Below are 20,082 nucleotides of genomic sequence, written 5' to 3' on the forward strand. Positions count from 1 at the left end.
ATGTGGAAACTACAGAACCCAAACCACCAAAAAAGAAAATCAGCCTTCTGCTAGTGGCACCTGAGTCAAATGATGAAAATGGACACGCATCAGGCCTCACTGCTTTGGATTGTGATCAGGAAGAAATCATCATCAGCAAGGGAACATGTCCTCTGGAATGGTGGTTGAAGCATGAAGCGACATAGGAATCTTTAGTGCATCTGGCACATAAATATCTTGACACTGGCTACAACAGTGCCATGTGAACACCTGTTCTCACTTTCAGGTGACATTGTAAACGAGAAGTAGGCAGCATCATCTTCTGCAAATGTAAACAAACTTCTTTGAGTGATTGGCTGAACAAGAAGTAGGCCTGAGTGGACTTGTAGGCTGTAAAGTTTTACATCTGAATGCTGTTTTTTGTACATAATTCTACATTTGTAAGTTCAACTTTCATGATAGATTGCACTGCTGTACTTGTATTAGGTGAATTGAAAAATACTTGTTTACAGTACAAATTTGTAATCAAAAATAAAGTGAGCACTGTACACTTGTAATTGAATATATTTGAAAATCCAGAAAACATCCACAAATATTTAAATAGTATTTTATTAATAATGCAATTAATTGCAATTTTTTTTTATTGCTTGACCATATCCTTTACTGGATTTAAGTTTTAAAACCTATTTCAAGCTGTTTTAGAACTTGGAGGTTTTATTGAACTAAATATGGAGTTGGTCGGTACAGTAGCCTCTTTAGTTTCAAATTCAATCTCATGCTGTCTCTATATTGTCTTCACTAGAGACTGTAGATTTTGTATTGATAATACCTAAATGCATTAGGGGTGGTAGTGGGAAATTGAAGGGCCTGAGAGCTGCGTAGGGTGGGGAAGGCTGGGATAGATTGATGCATCATTTTCAAAAAAAAAAATCTGAGTTCTGAAACTTGTCACTTAACCATTTAAAAAAAAATAGGCTAGTTCATGTCTGAGCTTTTGTTTCAGGTTGACTGTATACACTAGTTGAGTTTACATTCTGCTCATGCTTTCAGCATTATAAGAACTAAAAAGATTCTTGAATAAAAATAGATTCTGGAACAATTCTGCAGCCACAGGGCACTGAATACAACCATCCCCACAACAATCAGTACTGTTCCCACTGGCTGACATTTATAACAGTCTTAGAGTGCTTTACAACCCCATGTGCATTACAGTGATAATCTCACATTAAATTGACAAACAGCACACTCCATGGAGAATCTGACCCTTGCTCTCTGGCCTACACTGTGGAAATGGACAGGGCCCATTTTCTCTCACCCAAAACGAGTAGTCCTAATGATTAAAAGAAGGTAGGATACTGGCCATGCCAGAGCTATCCCTGAAAAAGTAAGGGTCAGCCACAAGAAACCTTTGTGGTTTGAGGGAGAAAGTAGCTCTAAAGTCCTGGTTACTAAAAAGTTCTGTCATAGCACAGTAAGAGTTTGGTGCTGGTAATTGACTACAGTAATGTTGTTACAGCTGCAGTGCTTCATTAAGTTGACCTAGTATCAGGGCACGTGGGCTGTGTTTTAGAAGGGGAGCTTGGTGTCATATTAATCTTTAGGAATTAATGTCTTGATTTGTTAAGCAGGCATAGGGAAACAATGCTGGAAAACATGGAGCAGTGCTGAGGGTAGAGTTACAAAAACCACGCAAAAGGACATTTCTCAGAGCACTCAAGTGGACTAGAAAAAGCTTTGCTCAAAATTCAAGAGGATGGTCACGTTTTAAGGCTGTGACTGGGACACAGGAGATCTGATTTTCATTCCCATCCCTGCCAATATTTTCCTGTGTGACTTTAGGCAAGTTGCTTAATCAATTTCCTCAATGTGTAAAATATGGCTATAGTTTTCTTTCTCCAAATCTTCGATTATGGTGTAAAGGTCTTTGAGCAGGGACTCTGAGCACAACGTGGCCCAGATCTCAGATGGGAACTCATGATTTTACTGTACAAAAGATAAAATGAAGCCTCCAAACTCACCTTTTCAATGTCTCCACAAGAAACTTACAGAACAGACAAAAAGTGTTTCCACAGATTGGTTTTGATAACATTTGTACCAAAGGTGGTAAAATCTTCTAAAAGAGGAGACTTCAATTCCACGTACTCTTGAAAAAACCTTTATTATAAAAGATAGGAACAAATGCAACTCTCATTTTCTCTTTCACAACGTTAATCATGGCAATTATAAAAACAAGGTAAACATATACAAGGGTAGTTTTATATCCAAGTTAAGTGTTTGCTACTTTGGCCATCAGTGCTATAAAAGGTAGTCAGTGAGCAGCAGTCCAGTAGATGATGAGAGACAGGTTTCCCCTTGAGACATTTGAAAGACAGCATGTTCAAGACCATATCTTCAACTGGTTCTATTGATTTCACTTGAGCTATGCTATAATCTGGCCCTTGCATTTTAGCTCCCACAATGAATGACTGATTTAAGATTAAGTTAAATCAGCCTTTGAAGAAACTGTGAAACTATGCCACATTTTTCTTTACTAATTTTCATCCCATAATGAACATTTTAAAAATTAGCTTAAGTAGTATTAAAATGGTCTGAAGTATCAAGATTTCAAGGGAAGGCTTGTTGTTGTTGTTAAGGTTCTGGTCCACTCATGCCATCAGATGTTTTGCAGCTTTCAAAAGCTATAGTTAAAGAACTCTATTCTTTTACCACTTTGTAATTCAAGGTGGTATCCCATATTGAAAGAATTTCAGTTTAGCCATCAAGTTGCACTGCTAAGTTTAGTATTTTACTATTTGTTAGTGGTTGTTTTAATACAAAGTTGAAGAGCATTACAACAAAGCAAGACAGGTCAATGCTGTTTGCTGCCTAGGAGTTAGAGGTATACAAGCGGGGGTGATAAGGGAAGAGGAAGGAGGTACAACTGCCAGCATAAGCTAGATCAGGACTTGGGAGGTATGGACTTTATTGCCACACACACACGCAAGAGAAAGGACTGCATTTAGAGGCCGGGAAGGAGGAGCTGGAGGAAAGCTTGGATTTGTGGTTTTACTGAGTGATCCAAACTAAGCCACTCTTGTTCACTTCTCCAGCAGTGATTAAAAAGAAAAGGACACTAGCTCTCGGGAATATGAAGGATGGTCTGGTAACTCCTTTCACACACAGTGTGCTAACTGGAGTGTCAGAGAAGTATATTTATTACCAACCAGCAAGGCTTCAGGTCTATACTTTACCTGCAGTATATTCTTCCTATCCTCAACCCAAAAGGGCAGGGGAGGGAAAAGCACTGATTAAGAGGCAGGGTTAGTGTTTTGAGCAAGCTCAAAAAAAATCTGCATTTCAATACAGAAGTGCTGAATTTGAGGTTATTCTTCTGTGAAGAGCTAACTCAATCAATTCTCAGGAACCAAAGCTATTTACAAAGTACAGTAGCTGAAACAAGGAGGCCATTAGCCCTTAGGTGTTCCTAGCTCTAAGAAGCAATTAGGGAAGCTAAAGGAAGGGAGGGGACTCTTGTGTTTGATCAGCAAGCCATCATCTCTGACAACTTACAACTCCAGCTTTGCCTCACTGCTTCTCGTAGGACTCAGGGCAACTCTTCAAGCACAGACCAGACAAGCATCTTGGTACTGAAAGGATGTCATCCCACCCCACAGATAGCTTAAAAGGGAGGGTGAAAAGGAACCTTCTTATTCGATTTCTGAGGCAGAGTCCAGTTGCTGAACACACAGAATACAAATGTTGATCCAGTGCAATTAAAGCACAAATATTGTACAGTTTGTGATGGTTCACAAACCTATGAAAGACCTATTAAAAAAGGTTTCGTACCAATACTGAAGGTTTAATAGTTGCGAAAACACTGCAGTTAGGCTACTTCAATATCTAGTCTGTCTTTAGTATTTCTTTCCTTGTATGTTCAGCATAGGATGCTCATGTCCGGTGAGAATCAAGGTGGTCTCTTGAAAATCCATTACAAGGGAAGAGTTTTGACATTGCACATATTTAAATCACAAGTTACCTTCTCAGGCTTTTGTTTTTAGACTTCACATACCTAAACATTTCCAACAAACACAACAAGACTCAAAGAGAAACACCTTGGTCATTGCACTCAAATATACTCCACCCTTAGTGCAAGGTCTCTGCAGGAACCAGAAGTTTTTACAGCAGGACAAGTGGGCCACTGAGAAAGAGCACAGGACAGCATTCAGCGTTTCAGCTAGATAAAGATTTGTCTTCCACGTCCAGCATACACTGTAGCTTTGTTAAGCAGGATTAGGTCATAAGAACACTAAGTCAGCATTGCTGGACAGATGCTGGTCATCACCAGCTCAGTTTAGATGCTTAGAGCCCTTTTGAGTAGCTATCAATGTGCACCATTTGGTTAATTACAGAAGCAATGGAGTTCTTTCCCCAGCTGGCTGCTCTTTCCGGAAGAACTCTTTGATGTGCGATAGTTTGTTATGGATCCTCTCTCTCAGAGGAGGGATGTGGTGGCTAGGATCCAGGATGTTAGTAATCCTGCGCTCCCTTTCTCGCTTCCAGATACGATAAGGGTGTGGTGGGAAGGGTACCTCACGTCTCTCTCGGCGAAGCTGCACCATTATTCCACCGACTGCCAGCATCCCCCATACTGCCAAGATGATGAAATCTGTAGGGGAATAGGAAGCCATTCATTCAAACAGTATCAGAATAAAGGGATTTCCCTGAGTCCAGCGACGTTGCTTTTGTGGGGGGAAAGGTCAGGCTCAGATTTAGATGCTGATTTGCACACTGGCATGGCTTGGAGCAGGTTGTCATAGGGGAATGGAAAATACAGGGCTGGGTACCTATTATACACACAGTATGTTTGTCGAGGCAGAGGGTGCTCTTGTAGTTGAAGTACAGGACTGAGTTAAACTTACAACTCCAGTTTTGCCTCGCTACTTCTTATAGGACTCTGGGCAACTCACTTAAACTCCATTGTTACATCTATAAATAGGAGATCATTTGTCTCAAGCATGTTGTGGTGATAAAGATTTTTTTTTTTTTTTAAGTGAAGATTAGTATGTGGGGAGAAAGTTTCCCAAACCAGTTCTTAATTATTAAATGGACCCCTTCGCCTTGGCATGATCCAGGCATTTGTTACAGGATTCACACTGGGTAAAAGTTAGCCTCTCTTAAAATCGGATTGGAATTTGGGATCTTACAGAAGCCCAGAGCCTTTAGTTGCATCTGGGAGCCATGTACTTCAGCCCATCCTTGCCAAGTAGCCTGGAGCTGCTCTAAAGAAAGTTGCAAAACCCACCTCCTCACCCATTAAGTTACATTCATAGAAAAGCCTCAAAAAATCCCTCAGTGGACAGGAAGAGAGAGAATAGTCATCTTAATTCATGGGAGGTGCTCACATACCACAACGCAGAAGCCATGGAAGTACCAGATAGCTATGGCGCCAGAAGGAGTAGCTCTTCTCAGTAAAAGCTTTCAAATCATTTTACTTAGTAGTTTGTGAAGAGACAAAACCTAATTACTTACCATTTGTTTGGAAGGGCACATTGGTGTAAGCTTGGCTGAAATCATCATTCAGAATCCTCCTGAGTAGGTCCAATGTAATGTAAGCAAGGCTTGTGTACAGGTAACAAGCAATAGCTAAGACAACTGAATAAGAGCCTATGATGCCACAGGCCAATATGTTCAGCTACAAAGACAGAAAGGTCAGATCTTTCAGTAGCCAGCTAAAGAACATCCTCTTTTTATCTTTTCCATACAGACAACACAGAGAGAGTTCTTTTTTACCCTGTCTTCCCTCCTGTGTTCCCCATTTTTATTTGTTTCAAAACACTCGTTGCAGCTTGTTTCAGTGTACGTCTGCACTACGGTAGGACAACTGCAGCATGTGTAGACATACCCGAGTTTGTTATTAAGTTTGCTAGATCAGAGCCGTGAAGCAAGGGCAGCCTGAGCCAGGACCCTAGATGTGTACTCTAGTGCAGTGTCTTTCAAAGTTTGGGTGGGTCACAGCATGTAAGGTAGTGGGTTGCCCAGGATCCTTAGCGGCTCTGGTCAGCACCTACCTGTTCCGACTGCGCACTGCGCCCCGGAAGTGGTCAGCAGCTGGTCCACTAGGCTTCTAGGCAGGGGGGCCCATGGGGCTCCGCATGCTGCCCTCACCCCGAGCACTGGCTCCACACTCCTGGCCAATGGGAGCTGGGAAGGGAGATGCCCGAGGCGAGAGCCATGCAGAGCTGGTTGCGCACCTCCGCCTAGGAGCCGGACCTGCTGCTGCCCACTTTTGGGGCGCAGCGTGGTCTGTGGTGCCAGGACTGGCGGGAAGCCTGCCTCTGCATTCCAGCTGTGCCACTGACCGGAAGCCACTAGAGGCAAGTCCGTGCCCTAATCCCCTGCCCCAGCACTGAACCTCCGCAAACCCAGAACCCTTTTTTGCACCCCAAACCTCTCATCCTCAGCCCCATCCCAGAGCCTGCACCCCCCCCAACTCAGAGCCCTAACCCCCTCCCGTACCTCAACCGAAGTGGGTCATGACACCATTTTAATGGGGTCACCAGGACTGGCTTACGCTAGCTGGGCCTGGGGTCAAATCCAAAGCCTGAGCTCAACCGCCCCTGGCTGAAGTTGAGAGCTTGGGCCCTGGGTGGTGGGGCTCAGGTTGCAGGCCCCCTCTTGGGGCTGAAGTGCTTGGGCTTAGATTTTGGGCCCCCACTCGCCCCCGGCGATGATTGGGCTTTGACTTTGGCCCCCTACCTGTGGCAGCAGGGCTCAAGCTCAGGCTTTGGTCCTCCCTCCAGGGGTCGTGTAGTAATAAGAGATCATAGTGCAATGAAGTTTGAGAACCTTTGCTCTAGAGGCTAGCCCATGCCACCATGGCTTCATTGCTATTGTCTGAGCTAGTCAAATCAAAGCTAATCCGGGTATGCCCACATATGCTGCAGTGACACCGCCGACGGCAGTGTAGACATACCCTTAAAGATTATAGTCTCTTCAGGACTGTTTTGCGTGTGTCTGTACTGTACCCAGCACAACGGGGTCCCAATGCAAACAAAATATGCCACAAATTATGTATTTAACATACAAGTGAGGAACAGGCTCTAAAGGTTTCAGAGTCAGGACTTTTTGGAGAGCTGCACAAGGCTCTTTGATTACATCCCTAGGCAAACCTCTTCCTCTATCAAAAATTTTAGAGGAGTATGTTGTTTTCAGAGATACACATATGCTCAACTGTTGTAGAAAGTGAAGCCAGGTAGTGCAAATACTTACAATTCTTGGACAGCCAACAAAGACTATTGGCACCATCAATGCTATGCAGGAAAAGGTCACCCAAAACACAGCATCATCACGAAAAACCTTGTAGTCTCCTGTGGAGACACACCACATTGTGAATTAGCCACAAGTGAGACTTCATGGAGTTGATTTTGCAAAGTAAAGGACCACAACACTTGATAATATTTTAAGACTAGAGTCTCATCCCAATATACAGGGAGTTCTGAGAATAAGTTCCAAAAGTACTGTGAGGGGAAAATCATGTAGTTACATATGGGCAGCAGAACAGACCAGGCACTGAATTTCTTCCTGTCCATTTCTGTCCATTGTGTTATACAAAATCAACATCTTCATCATTTGCGGTCCATCACAACAGTCAGTGCCAGTCTGCTGAGTTTACTATAACTACTGTACCATAAATGTACACAAGTAGAACTAATTGAGAAGTGAAAAATTTTATGACATTTCACATTTTAACTTTTTGCAAATTTTTTCAACAAGAGATTTAGAAAAAATTCTTAAGATTCCAAGCGGCTCCAGTGCAGTTTTATATACAAAGAAGAGACTGTCTTACTGAGTAGATGCGTTCACAATCCAAGGCCCCAATCTCACAAGCTCTGCATGGGCAGATCCCTGTACCAGTTTGGAATGTCACTGGACTTCAGAGGTCTGCACACAGACACTGATCCTGCAATAATCTCTAAGTCACGCACTAGTGAATTCTTTCATACAGTTCATTTAACCTAACTGAAAACCTACAGCTTGGAGCTGTCCCTTCTCCCAATCTGATCTTTGGCTTGACGGTTTAGGTTAGCTGGAGAGAGAAAGAACTTTGAGTTCAGTATTGCCATGGCACAGCAAGATGAATGCAGTCTCTGGAGATGTAGAGAAGGAAGCAGCTTTGCTGACACCACTATCCCAAAAGTATTTCAGTTCAATAGCCTAGCTGTACAAACAGCCTTTTAAGTAGTGTCTTTTTAAAGATGTACTAGGGGGAACAGCAGCCGCACCTGTTAGCTACGTCAGAATAGACACTGAAGAGCACGTTGGTACAGCTAGGAGGAAAACTCCTCCCTCCAGGACATGACTATGCACAAGGTTTTTTGTTTGTATTTTACTTTCCCAACACTCAACACCAGACAAGGAGCAGCTCTCAGAACATCTTCAAGCACTGTCCCTTCCCCAAGTTACAGGCTTGCAGACTTTGAATCAGTTGGGGGGGGGGGGGAGGGGGAAGAAGTAAGAATGGATCTACATGCACAGGGAGTAATGTTGCTGTTTCAGAAATCTAATTTAATACCAAGCACTCTGGGAGGAGCCCCAACATGTTCAAATACAAAGTCATTTGTGGCCTGCCACATCTTAGGGGATTTTTTTTTTAAAAAAAAGCTTCTATTATAAACAGCATCCTGTCCATGTGCAATGACACTCATCGCTTCAAAAAGTGCTGCAGACACACTACGTAATTCTCCCAACATTTCGGAAGTACATAATCAGTTAACACCCATTTTAATCCTCTAGTCACTTTCCACAGATCAGCCAGCATGTGGCATCCTCCCCAGAAGCCCAGTCTCAAGCTACACAGGTAGCAAGACATCAGAATCTACTTCAGAAGCCAGCCCCTACCCCTGTAGTTTGGTGTCACTGCAGCAGTACAGTGTCTGAATGACTATTCAGACAGTAACAGAAAATGCTACAAGGCATACCTAGTGGAGTGAAGAAGATCACTGATGAGAAGAAGAATCCCAGCACAAGTCCAACAACCAACATACAGAGAAGGACAAAGCCAAATCTCCACCAATAAGCAACCAAGAGAAGCCCTCCAACAAGTCCAGCTACTGCTGTCAGAATCAGACAAACTGTAAAAGAGAATGGGGGGAAAGGGGGTGTGGTAAGAAAAGCATGTCCAAGATGGTGAATTCCTGTAAAAAACAGTTTTGGTAAGGTCCTAAAAGATCACAGTTGTTGAGCTGGTATGCAATGCTACTCAATTATATAAAAGTTTATTAAGTCGACCCTTATCAGATGAAACCCAAATGATAATGAAGCCATTAAAATTGGCTATAGCCATGTGTACCTGTTGAAATGCCTCCTGACACTGATCAGAATACCAGAGAGTCAGTATGAGACACAAATATTTCTGGATTTTCTACTGTCATTGCAATAAGAGTGCCAGGCTTGTGCCTTAACCACAAGACCATCCCTTCTTACTGCAATGACAGTGGAGGAAGAGGCACAATACAACTTCACTACTTTCTAAAATAATGGCCTTCCTCTAGTATTCAAATCCAACCAGTTTAACCTCTGCCATCCTACAGTTCGCCTTAAGTCAAAAGTAGTAGATCATAAGCCAGCAGTTAGTCTGGGCTTTTGGATACTATTGGGACAATCTGTATTATGGCTCAGAAAAGTGATCCAGCTTTTTAATTTTAAGGACGGCAAATTCACATGTTAATTCACCATAACAGAATCTTGTTGACCTTGTTTGTGTCTGGACGACTTTTATTTCTATCAAAGAGCCATGATCCAGTCCCAACTGATTTCAATGGGACATTGTCATTGACCCCAATCATGCTTGCTTGCTCTCACACACAAGTTTGTCCTTACTTACCATCATAGCTAAGGGAGGTTATTCTAGCAAATAATACAAAGAAAATGAATCCTGTGACGATGAAGCCCATGTAGAACAAATCTAAAAAAATAGAGAAAAAAATAGTTTGATATGCTCTCTGACAATTTTCCATTCTAAGCCTACTTTTATGTACAGTTAAAAAGATATCTATTCTCCAGGAAATGAGATTTTCATTATAAAAATGTAGTTTGCATAGAGTAAATAACCAAACAGCACAGGCCCACCCAAATGTTTGGCACTGGTAAATAAAGTTAGCTCACTTCATTAAAACTCAGCCAGTCTACGATAAGACTGCCCTGTCCCCGCCAGCTAGTTTTAGCTTCCTGTTCTGTGACGTCTATAGCCAGTTTCTCACCAACTGCAGATACAAGTTTTCAGTCCATTATAAAATTGTGGGATCAAGAACAGGGGGTCCCCTCCTGTAACACTTATAGCAAACCTCATTAAACAGGAAATACACGTGTGATCAAGAGTGAGGATTATGCTTGTTCAATCTACAGCCAGAAAGCCCTATTACATTCAAAACAAAGACAACCACACCTCAGCCCCCACAATATGCAGTACCTGTTTTCCAGAACCTGTGACCAAAGAAGCAAATAAAGAGACCAAGAACAGCAAAAGTGGTGAAGAATATTTTGGTGGAGAGTCTTCCTATAAGGAAACAAAAAATAAAGTTGGGTGTGCATATACCCGCACGGGTGTGAACAAGGTAACGAGCCATGGCTACATATGCTTTCGCTGTGGACACTATGGGTACTGACAGCTCCTCCACTCCTTCAAAGTACTGCATGAGCATCTCCTTTATCGGACTAGGGTTTGGAACTATTGGATAGTTCCAATTCCATCCCACAGAGGGTAGTAGTTCCTTCCCATTCTAATATCAATGCAGGAGTGGAGCTCCGAAGAGTAGAGCCTGAAGCAAAAGTTAAGATCTCCAACTACGTCACATGTCATGTAAACCTGTAAGTAAAATTCCAATAGTACGAGTTACCAATTGTATTTAAATTACAACACTATACCAACCCCCAACCGCAGTTTTTAGACAGTGAGTCCCAATCCTCTTTGACATAGAGCCAGAATGCTATGACACGTAATGGCACTATGCAACAATTTAAAGACCTTCAGGGCCTGTCTACACTTACAGCGCTGCAGCTGCACCACTGTAGCACTTAGTGAAGATGCTCCCGATGCCGCCAACAGGAGAGCTTCTCCCATCCATGTAGCTCCTTCACCTCCCCCAGAGACAGTAGCTATCTTGATGGGGAAAGCTTTCCTGTTGACACAGTTCTGTCAGAAGTTTGGCCAGTATAACTGCATCACTCAGGGGTGTGGATTTTCTACACTCAACTGATGTAGATAAATCAACTTACATTCATAGCGTAGACCAGGCTTAGTTACTTACAGTCATTTGTTTAATATCTCATCTTCATTAAACAAAAAGATGCTTGAAGAGTTTCCTCTAATATTCCATTGCAAGACACTGCATGCAATATTCTTATTGGTGTTACAACCATTGGAAAATGGACACTACAGTTCATTTGATTCTCTGAACATGTTAAGAAGATTATCCAGATCTTCCACAGACTGCAGAATGTTTTAAATACCATTGCTTGAGTTACAATATATGATTTCAGAAGAGTATCTACCTGCTACAACTCACTTTCAAACATCATGGGTCAGATTTTCCTGTCTCTTGCACAGTCATTTACCCCCATATATCAGCCAGGCGTAACATGCTATAAGCGTCGGAATGACAGCTTGGCGTCCCTCCCTCGCAATAATCCCTCATGCCTCCCACTCACTTTGTACAGGTGTAAGCAACTTCGTGAGCTGCAAGGAAGCACCGAATCAGGCACTGTGCTTTCCTGCTGTCGACACTCACTTGTGCCGTTATGGTCAGAAAGGCAGTTATGTAAAAAATGTCACCTTCTTACTCAAGAGATTCATTCACTGCATGCAGAGTCATATTTCAACAGCTTGGTGACAGGTATACTTCATACTTCTTTTATTCCCTTTTGCACTACCATGTTAACACAACTATTGGAGAGAGCTGGGTCCTATTCTAATCCATATGCCATATTCATTAGCCAATGCATTTCATTTGCTGCATCCTTCTTACTTGTGGCGCACGAGATTAAGAATACAGCTTGGGTAGGCAGTTAAAGTGTAAATGCTAGTTCTGAGGTCACTGAAAGAAGCTAGGGAAACTCCCTATCATAGAATCACTTCTCATGCTAGTAACACACTAAAATGCCATAAAGTTGGCGGTTTCTTGCTCTGTGTTAGATATTCTCCAAAGCTGCTGACAAATGCAGAAGCCCAAGCCCAGGTCTGAGCACGTTAAATAGATCAACTCACACTGAAAGCACAAGTGCATATTAAAAAAAACAAAACACAAAAAACATACATACAAGTCTACTGGACTTACTGAGAGAGAAACAATTATCCACGAGGGCAGTGAGGCTACAGGCATAGGTATGAACAGGTACATATGCAGCAGAGGTATTCCAAAGTGGATCCCACACAATGACATTATAGATCACTCCTTGTCCAGGGAGTGAGGAGAAGTGTACACTGGTCTTTTCATCAGTTGTTAAGGAAACCAGCTGAAAAAACAAAATTTGTCAATAAACACTCTTGTCATCTTACAAAGGGCTCTGCCCCTTTCCTCCTTTGCATCACGCCTGGGGCGCATGCCATCCAACCAGGATACCCTGGTAAGCCTATCTAAGAAAGCTCCAAGTTAATCATGTTGGGTACTGACTCTGGAACAGTGTTTAAAGATCTAGAGGCAGAGTTAAGTAAATGTGGGATGTAATCCAAGAGTCATCTGTGTGCCAAAGTCTCACTGATTTCAGTGAGAATTCTGCCTATTATAAACCAGTTTGCACAAGCCGTCACTCAGTATTGCCAATCCAACCCAAAATTCATGGATCAGACTCTACATCTACTCCTCAAGTCAGCAATATCCCCCCATCCCCTGAGATTTTTAACACCAAATCATGAATTGCATTTTTTTGGCCTGCATTTGATTCCCTGATTCTGTACTTTTATTAGGAAGCGACCTGCTCCCAATTTGGGAGAAAGCTAAAAGGGTCAAAAATTCAGCCTTGAATAAATATGCAAGTGCAGCCATCCTGTTCACAGGGAGCTCTACTTCCCCTGTCTTGTTCCCTGTGGTGTGGAGAGCTGCCATTCTATCCCACTCTAATCCTCTCCCTAGCTAGACAGGAGAAGTAGTGTGCTATTCACATTCTCCTTCCGTGCTCCCCAGTCTCCTGCAAGCCCCCTACCTTCACTTGCTCCCACCCCACATTTCCTCCTCAGTGGCCATGTTACTGGGGCCAGCTTGTGGCCTCAGTACCATTGCTAAAAAGGAGACAGTGGCCATACTGGCAAGGCTAAACTTCAAGACTGAAGGCAGAAATCAGATTTTCAATCAATCATTCTTAAATTTGTATTGAGACTCACGATAAAAAAGTTTAAAAAAAAAAAAAAAAAAAAGTCACAAGGCAAATAGAATCAAACTGAACAGGAAGTTAGAACCCACTTTCCAGGCAGCTCCCTATACCAAAGCTCTATAACAGAGCATCAGTTTAGAAGTTTTCCCATTATCAGAATGGGCCAGCCAGCTGATCATACATACCCTGAAGGCAAGGCATATATACAGCAATTTCTGACAGTTAATAGCTTTACAAGATATCCATTTCACAGATGTCACACTCCACAAATAGAGGTCAATAGTTGTGGTGTCATGACATGGAACAGAACCCAGAGGGAACATAGCATCCTGGGGTTACAACACTGCAACAGTTTCACTCCTTCCCCCATACATTCCTTTGCTGGCAATCCAAAAGGCCAAACTTACTCTAATGCCATTAGCTCGGACGCTCTGCACATCAGACATCTTTCGCAGGTGGTTCAGGAGTGCAGTTTCCAAGAGATCATTCTCTGGTAAGAAATACTGATAGATGTCATAGTGCAGTCGCCATCTAGAGTTCTGGCCTGTCCCTGAATCACACACAGGAGGGTTGGCACCTCTGGAATTAGACAAACAAAAGTTTATACTAGCCACATGCCCAGATCAAGAGTCCCTATCTTAGATTTGTATTGCTAACTGGAGTTCTGCTTCTGCCAGATCTGAACACTGATATTTCAACATCAAGTCAGAGCCAAATCCCTGAAGCCCATTCTCAAGAAGTTCAGGCTCAGAGTTTAGATTTCAATCTGTCTCCAAGCTGTACATGCAGGCTGTAAAATCTTCTGGGAAAGAGATAATGTTTTACTTGGCATTTCTACAGCACATAACAGACTTTGCCATTATAGCTAATGCTTAACATAAGCCATTGCAAGGAAATACACCACAGATTTTCCAAGTTGTCATTTAAATTGTCACAACAGCCAGACAGACATTAGGAGAGAATTCATGTTTTCCCCTGAGTAGGTTAAAATGCAGAAGAAAGATCTACCTTAGAATCCATCCAACAACATAGAGCTTTAGGGCTTGTCTACGCTGGCACTTTACAGTGCTGCAACTTTCTCGCTCAAGGGTGTGAAAAAACACACCCCTCGGTGCTGCAAGTTTCAGTGCTGTAAAGTGCCAGTGTAGACAGTGCACCAGCACTGGGAGCCACATTCCCAGTGCTGGCAGCTACTTTTAATGTTGCTAGTGAAGACGTTCCCTTAGAAAAGCTTTGACAAAGGCACAAATTCCATCTGGCCTTATATCCTTCCCCACCCTCTGCCAAGAGCCATCTATCATGATGCATTACACTATACAGAAGATTAGGACTGCAGGTGATAAGCAGCAAGATTACATAAGTCTTCCAGACAAGGATCCTGGTATCATGGTAATAGAACAGGGGTGGGCAAACTTTTTGGCCTGAGGACCACATCAGGGAATAGAAATTGTATGGCGGGCCATGAATGCTCACAGAATTGGGCTGGAGTGCAAGAGGAGGTGAGGGCTCTGGTTTAGGGTGTGTGGTCTCGGGTGGGGATGAGGAATTCAGGGTATAGGAGGGTGCTCTGGACCAAGGGGTTCAGAGGGTGGGAGGGGGATCAGGGCTAGGCAGAAGTGAGGGAAGGGGTGCAGATTCCAGCTGGAGGTGCGGGCTCTGGGGTAGGACTGGGGATGAGAGGTTTGGGATGCAGGAGGGTGCTCCAAGCTGGGATCAAGGGGTTCGGTGGGCAGAAGAGGGAATCAAGGCTGTGGCAGGGGGTCGGGACATGGGGAGAGGCTCAGGGGTGCACATTCCGAGTGGCGCTTACCTCAAGCAGCTCCCAGAAGCAGTGGCATGTCCCTTCTCTGGCTCCTATGCAGAGGCACGGCACAGCTCCCATTGGAGCACATAGGAGCCGGAGTGGGGCCATGCCAGAGCTTCCGGGAGCTACACAGTGCAGCCCTCGACCCTGCACCCCATATGGAGCACCAGAGTGGGGTCAAGCTGCGTGGTGCAGCCCCCAAGCCAGTGACCCAGCCACAGTGGGATCGAGCCACATGGTGTGGCCTCTGACCTAGCACACCGGCTGGAGTGTGGCAAGCCCCAGACCCCACTCCCCAGTGGGAGCTCGCAGGCCGGCTTAAAATGGTTCACAGGCCAGATCCGGCCTGCGAGCCATAGTAATAGAATGAAACAATGACAACAAAAAACAAAAAACAAAAACAAAAAACAGTAGTACAGAATGGTTTCTAGAACAGAACAGATGTTTTCCCATGAAGAATCATTAGTCCCAATAACTGTGTATTCTTCACCAGGGTAAAACATCAAAAGTTTTAGCTAGTATAGTTTCTCTCACAAATCTATGAATAGTCTCGTCACCCCATTTCCTTTCTCCCTCACAAAGTTAACCTATTTTGAGGATCAGCTACGCATCTCCCCTCATTTGCAGTCTAGTTCTTTTGCTATACACAAAATTCTCTCTTGCTAAGAGAAACAACCTTTCCAGCAGGATAATATTGTTTATTAAGCATTTCCAGCTCTGCACAAATGCAATACAAGAAAAGTTATTTGTTAAGTTACACACACCTAGCATATCCCAAGTTTGCAGGCGCAAACTTGATGCGTGTGTCAATTAAATTATACTCTAAATAAATATTGGGATCAACTTCCAAGTTAAATTCCAGATTGCAGCCTCCAGGGATAGGATCTAAAAACACAGACAAAATAAGACAGTTAGCTGTAGCAAGTATTCTTCTCCCTTATGCAGAATTCTCAGCAGTGCAATGGAATGAAGCTATAGTACGCTTTTGTTGTATCTATTATTAGGGCCTCATTTGGTATTTACCAACAGGCATAGTCAGTTCTCCAAAGATCTTGAAATCTAGGGTCCTGATCCTACAGGTATATACATGCGAGTAAGTCACATGGACTCACCTTAACTGATTACTCTCGTTATAGTTGGTGTGGCAACACCCATTTTTTCATGTTCTCTGTGTGTATATATCTTCCCACTGTATTTTCCACTCCATGCATCCGATGAAGTGCATTTTAGCCCACAAAAGCTTATGCGCAAATAAATTTGTTAGTCTCTAAGGTGCCACAAGTACTCCTGTTCTTTTTGGACTTCGGTGAAACTCTGACTAGTCTTAAACATGGGAATAAATGTTTGCAGGACTGGGGCTCTAGACTAGCAAAGCCTGCACACCCAGCTCCAAGATAACAATTGCTTTAAATGTTAGATCTCAACATAATCAATCAAATCAGTTGATTAATGCTGAACCCAGATTTGGCATCCATTCCCCAGTAAGTGTCAGGACTTCTGGTGTGTTTACTGCAAGCTACATATAGTACTGTGCAACAAATATGGCCTTCCGGAGAAAAGATCTGTAGTTTAACTCTTATCCCAGAACAGAATGAGAGGGAAAGAAAATTTACCTCTCTCAGAATAAGCGAAAGAAACAGCTGTGCTCAACACTTGGCTGGTATCCGGAGACTGCAGGTACCATGTACACACACTCTGCTGAGGCCGAAGGATGGAAACTAACCCTGTGTCTACTCCAGTTCCTGAGCTATTTGCAGAGGAATTCTGAAAACAAACAGATAAAACCCAAGCACACCTTCAGCACAGCAGTAGGTTTTTGCAGAGTGACAGACACACAGAGAACTCCTTCCTGAAGGCACACATTACCTGGGGCATACATCCCATTGCCAGCTATTACATCTTTGCATACTCCAGACAAGTCAGCCAGCCACAGGCTTTTTTATTTTATTCCTTTAAGAGGCAATATTGTTTAGTTTGGGCTCAAAATATGACACTGAAGTGATTAGTCTGAGGCAATGTTCTCAGACTTCTAAATCCCTATGTTGCATTTGTGATGGTTTTACATTAATAATAATTTAAAAAAGCAACAGAATGATCACAATATTTGCTTTATTTAGGACCTACACAAAAAGCAATGCTTTATGCAGTTACCTCTGCAGCAATAGTTCAGTACTACTGAATATTCCAGAAAAGCGAGTGGGTTAAAGTGTTGGGAGAAGAAACTTGCACAGCCACCACCTCCACCAATCATAAGTTCCCCAGTTTTGTTCCAAATACCCTGTTAGTGAGTCCTTGCTGAAATGCCCATAAAAGTTTTGCTTAGGAGAACGGGGTTAGTCACAGGAAAGCTACCTAATGGTACAGAGGTTATACTGAAGAAGGTACCTTTTGTCCCACAAACTAGTTACAACCTCTTTGCAACAGAATTAAATTACAGTGCCCAATGCTACTGTTGCTGAACTGAGCCTAGAGTTCAGCAGCAAGAATGTTTATGGTTCATTGGGGGTGGGGGTGGGGGGGTGTCAGTGTGTGTGTCAAATCAAAATGGAGAATGAATTTGAGCTTTCAAGAGCATTTCTCCCCCTCATCCCACACACTAAAGTTAAAGATAAATCCAGAAGCGGCAATTAGGTGAACAAAAAAACTGTACACAAGATTTTAAGAAGGGCTCTACAACACCCACACCTATAAATATGAATTGCAACAGCCAAAGGTTTGTAGCCTAGTGGAGAGCACTGAGTGGGGAACTGGTATACTGATGTCAGTCCTAGGTCAAATATGAGATGTTACAGCATGTTTCAAAGGTCATGTGACAGAACCACAAATTGCTTCAGGGCAGTTTGCATTCAACTGCTCATTCATTCAGAATCCCAATATACAAAATGGCTCTATGTTTTTTGTGAGACATAAGCTACAAGAAAGTTGAATAGACATGAGAAAGATTCTTATTTCTAAAGTCTGGGAGCTAGACTAAAACATTAAAAACATATGTATGGTTCATGCAGTTTCATTCCCCCCTGCCCCCCCCCCCACATAAATTTATCCTTACTACAGAGTGATTTTCTAATCTTCCTCTTCTAATGGTGAGTGCCATTGTTTAATGTGAGCACAATAGAGGAATTTGGATTCCAACTTCATACATACCTTATCAAAAGAGATGGTTACATTTTTTTGGTGGGAATGTACTTGAAAAATAATGACAGTCACATTGCTTGCAATATTCCTTATTACAGCTTCCACTGGGATGGTCTTGTTAAGTAGCACATTTCTGAACTTGTCCAAAGTGAGTTCAAGAAGACCTGTATTACATAAATATCCAACAATCAAAAAGGTTATGTTGGTATCTTTGAAAAGGAGGGAAGGAAGGAGACAGATGTAATGAGTTTAAAGATTTACAGGGTACAAAATTAATTATCTGGAGACAAAGCAGAATTTGGTACAAAAAATAAAATAAAATTAAAAAAAAATTAATTAAATTCCCATCAGAACACCACAGACCATAAAAAGATCTGCTTCTCCAGAAGAAAGCCATAATGAGAGTTTAAGCCTGGGACCCACGAAGAGTGTCCATCAAAGGGGCTGTCCTCACTAAAGTCTTATGTTGTGCAGAACTGAGTTAGCCAACAATGCTGGCCATGCCTGAACTGACTGCAAACAAGGCAAATGGCATTTGGTATGGAATAAATAAGATGAGTTGAATTAGCTGACATGATGCTGAATGCCACTTTCCTTTGTCTACTGGCATAACTGACTGGTCAGTGCACTATTCTCACGATACAGTCTTCAGACATATCAGGAGGAATCCAGAGCCTGCTGAACTCAATGGCAAAACTTCCAGAATTCACCCAAGATTTCCTAGTGAAGACATGCCCAGCCACTTTAGAGAAGTTTAACATTTTTCTTAGGTGCACATTTGTCATAAACAGATAAGAAAAGCTAATAGCACAGAAGTACTTGATATCTCTTTGACTGTAAAGGGTTAACAAGTTCAGTAAGACTGGCTGTCACCTGACCAGAGGACCAATCAGGGGACAGGATACTTTCAAATCTTGAGGGAGGGAAGTTTCTGTGTGTGCTGTTAGTTTTTGGTTGTTGTTCACATCTGGGCTCAGAGGGGACCAGACGAAGTGCAACCAGGTTCTCTTCTATCTCCTGATACAGGCCTCTTGATAAGTTCAATAGTGAATACCAGACAGATTCAGATTAAGAGCGAGTTAGGCTTATGTTTGTTTTCTTATTGCAAGTGCTTTTGGCTGGAAGGAGTTTAATTGTGCATTTGGCTGGAAGAGTTCAAATTTGTATTTTTGCTTGAAAGGATTGTAATTCGTATTTGAATACTTAGGCTGGGAGGGATTCCCAGTGTTTACAGCTAAAAAACCCTGTACCTAATCCATCTTAAATTTACAAAATATTTTACTGTTTTTCTCTCTTTAATTAAAAGTTTCTTGTAAGAACCTGATTGTTTTTTTCTGTGGTGTGAGACCCCAGGGGACGGGTCTGGATTCACCAGGGAATTGGTGGGAGAAAGTGAGGAACGGGAGAGAAGAGGCCATTCTCTCTGTGTTAGGATGACTTTCTGCCATCATGTAGCGCAAGCACTGAGGGACAAGAGAGGAGGGGGGGGAAGTGCACTTTCCATCTCTGTTTTGTGATTCAAGAGTTTGAATCACCGTGATCTTCGGGTGGACCCAGGGAGGGGAAGCCTGGGAGAGGCAACGGGGGGGGGAAAGGGTTTACTTTCCTTGGGTTAAGATCCAGAGGGTCTGGGTCTTGGAGTCCCCGGGCAAGGTTTTGGTGGGACCAGAGTGTACCAGGCACTGTAATTCCTGGTTGGTGGCAGCACTACAGGTTCTAAGCTGGTGATTAAGCTTAGAGGAATTCATGCTGGTACCCCATCTCTTGGACGCTAAGGTTCAGAGTGGGGATTGTGCCATGACAACATTGATCTTTCAATT

The 20,082-nt window shown here is 42.9% G+C and overlaps 1 protein-coding gene across 2 annotated transcripts in view; it reads right to left on the minus strand.

The window, feature by feature from the left end:
- Window positions 1-2,118: 2,118 nt before the first annotated feature.
- Window positions 2,119-20,082, minus strand: part of TM7SF3 (transmembrane 7 superfamily member 3) — a 31,092-nt gene continuing 13,128 nt past the window's right edge. The window contains exons 1-12 of one of the 2 annotated variants that reach the window (XM_032767300.1): window positions 18,272-18,351; window positions 16,994-17,077; window positions 16,741-16,891; window positions 15,892-16,012; window positions 13,731-13,902; window positions 12,291-12,468; window positions 10,427-10,513; window positions 9,842-9,922; window positions 8,937-9,089; window positions 7,228-7,325; window positions 5,488-5,650; window positions 2,119-4,624 (exon numbers count right to left, since the gene is read on the minus strand). In XM_032767300.1, the coding sequence (XP_032623191.1) occupies window positions 4,362-4,624; window positions 5,488-5,650; window positions 7,228-7,325; window positions 8,937-9,089; window positions 9,842-9,922; window positions 10,427-10,513; window positions 12,291-12,468; window positions 13,731-13,902; window positions 15,892-16,012; window positions 16,741-16,891; window positions 16,994-17,011 (1,485 nt within the window). In that variant the 5' untranslated portion in view covers window positions 17,012-17,077; window positions 18,272-18,351 and the 3' untranslated portion in view covers window positions 2,119-4,361. Of the gene's footprint in view, window positions 4,625-5,487; window positions 5,651-7,227; window positions 7,326-8,936; window positions 9,090-9,841; window positions 9,923-10,426; window positions 10,514-12,290; window positions 12,469-13,730; window positions 13,903-15,891; window positions 16,013-16,740; window positions 16,892-16,993; window positions 17,078-18,271; window positions 18,427-20,082 lie in introns of those variants that run through there. The other variant, XM_032767297.2, reaches the window with a different exon arrangement.

This window comes from Chelonoidis abingdonii, chromosome 1 (genome assembly GCF_003597395.2).
Source record: "Chelonoidis abingdonii isolate Lonesome George chromosome 1, CheloAbing_2.0, whole genome shotgun sequence".
Taxonomy (NCBI): Eukaryota; Metazoa; Chordata; order Testudines; family Testudinidae; genus Chelonoidis; species Chelonoidis abingdonii.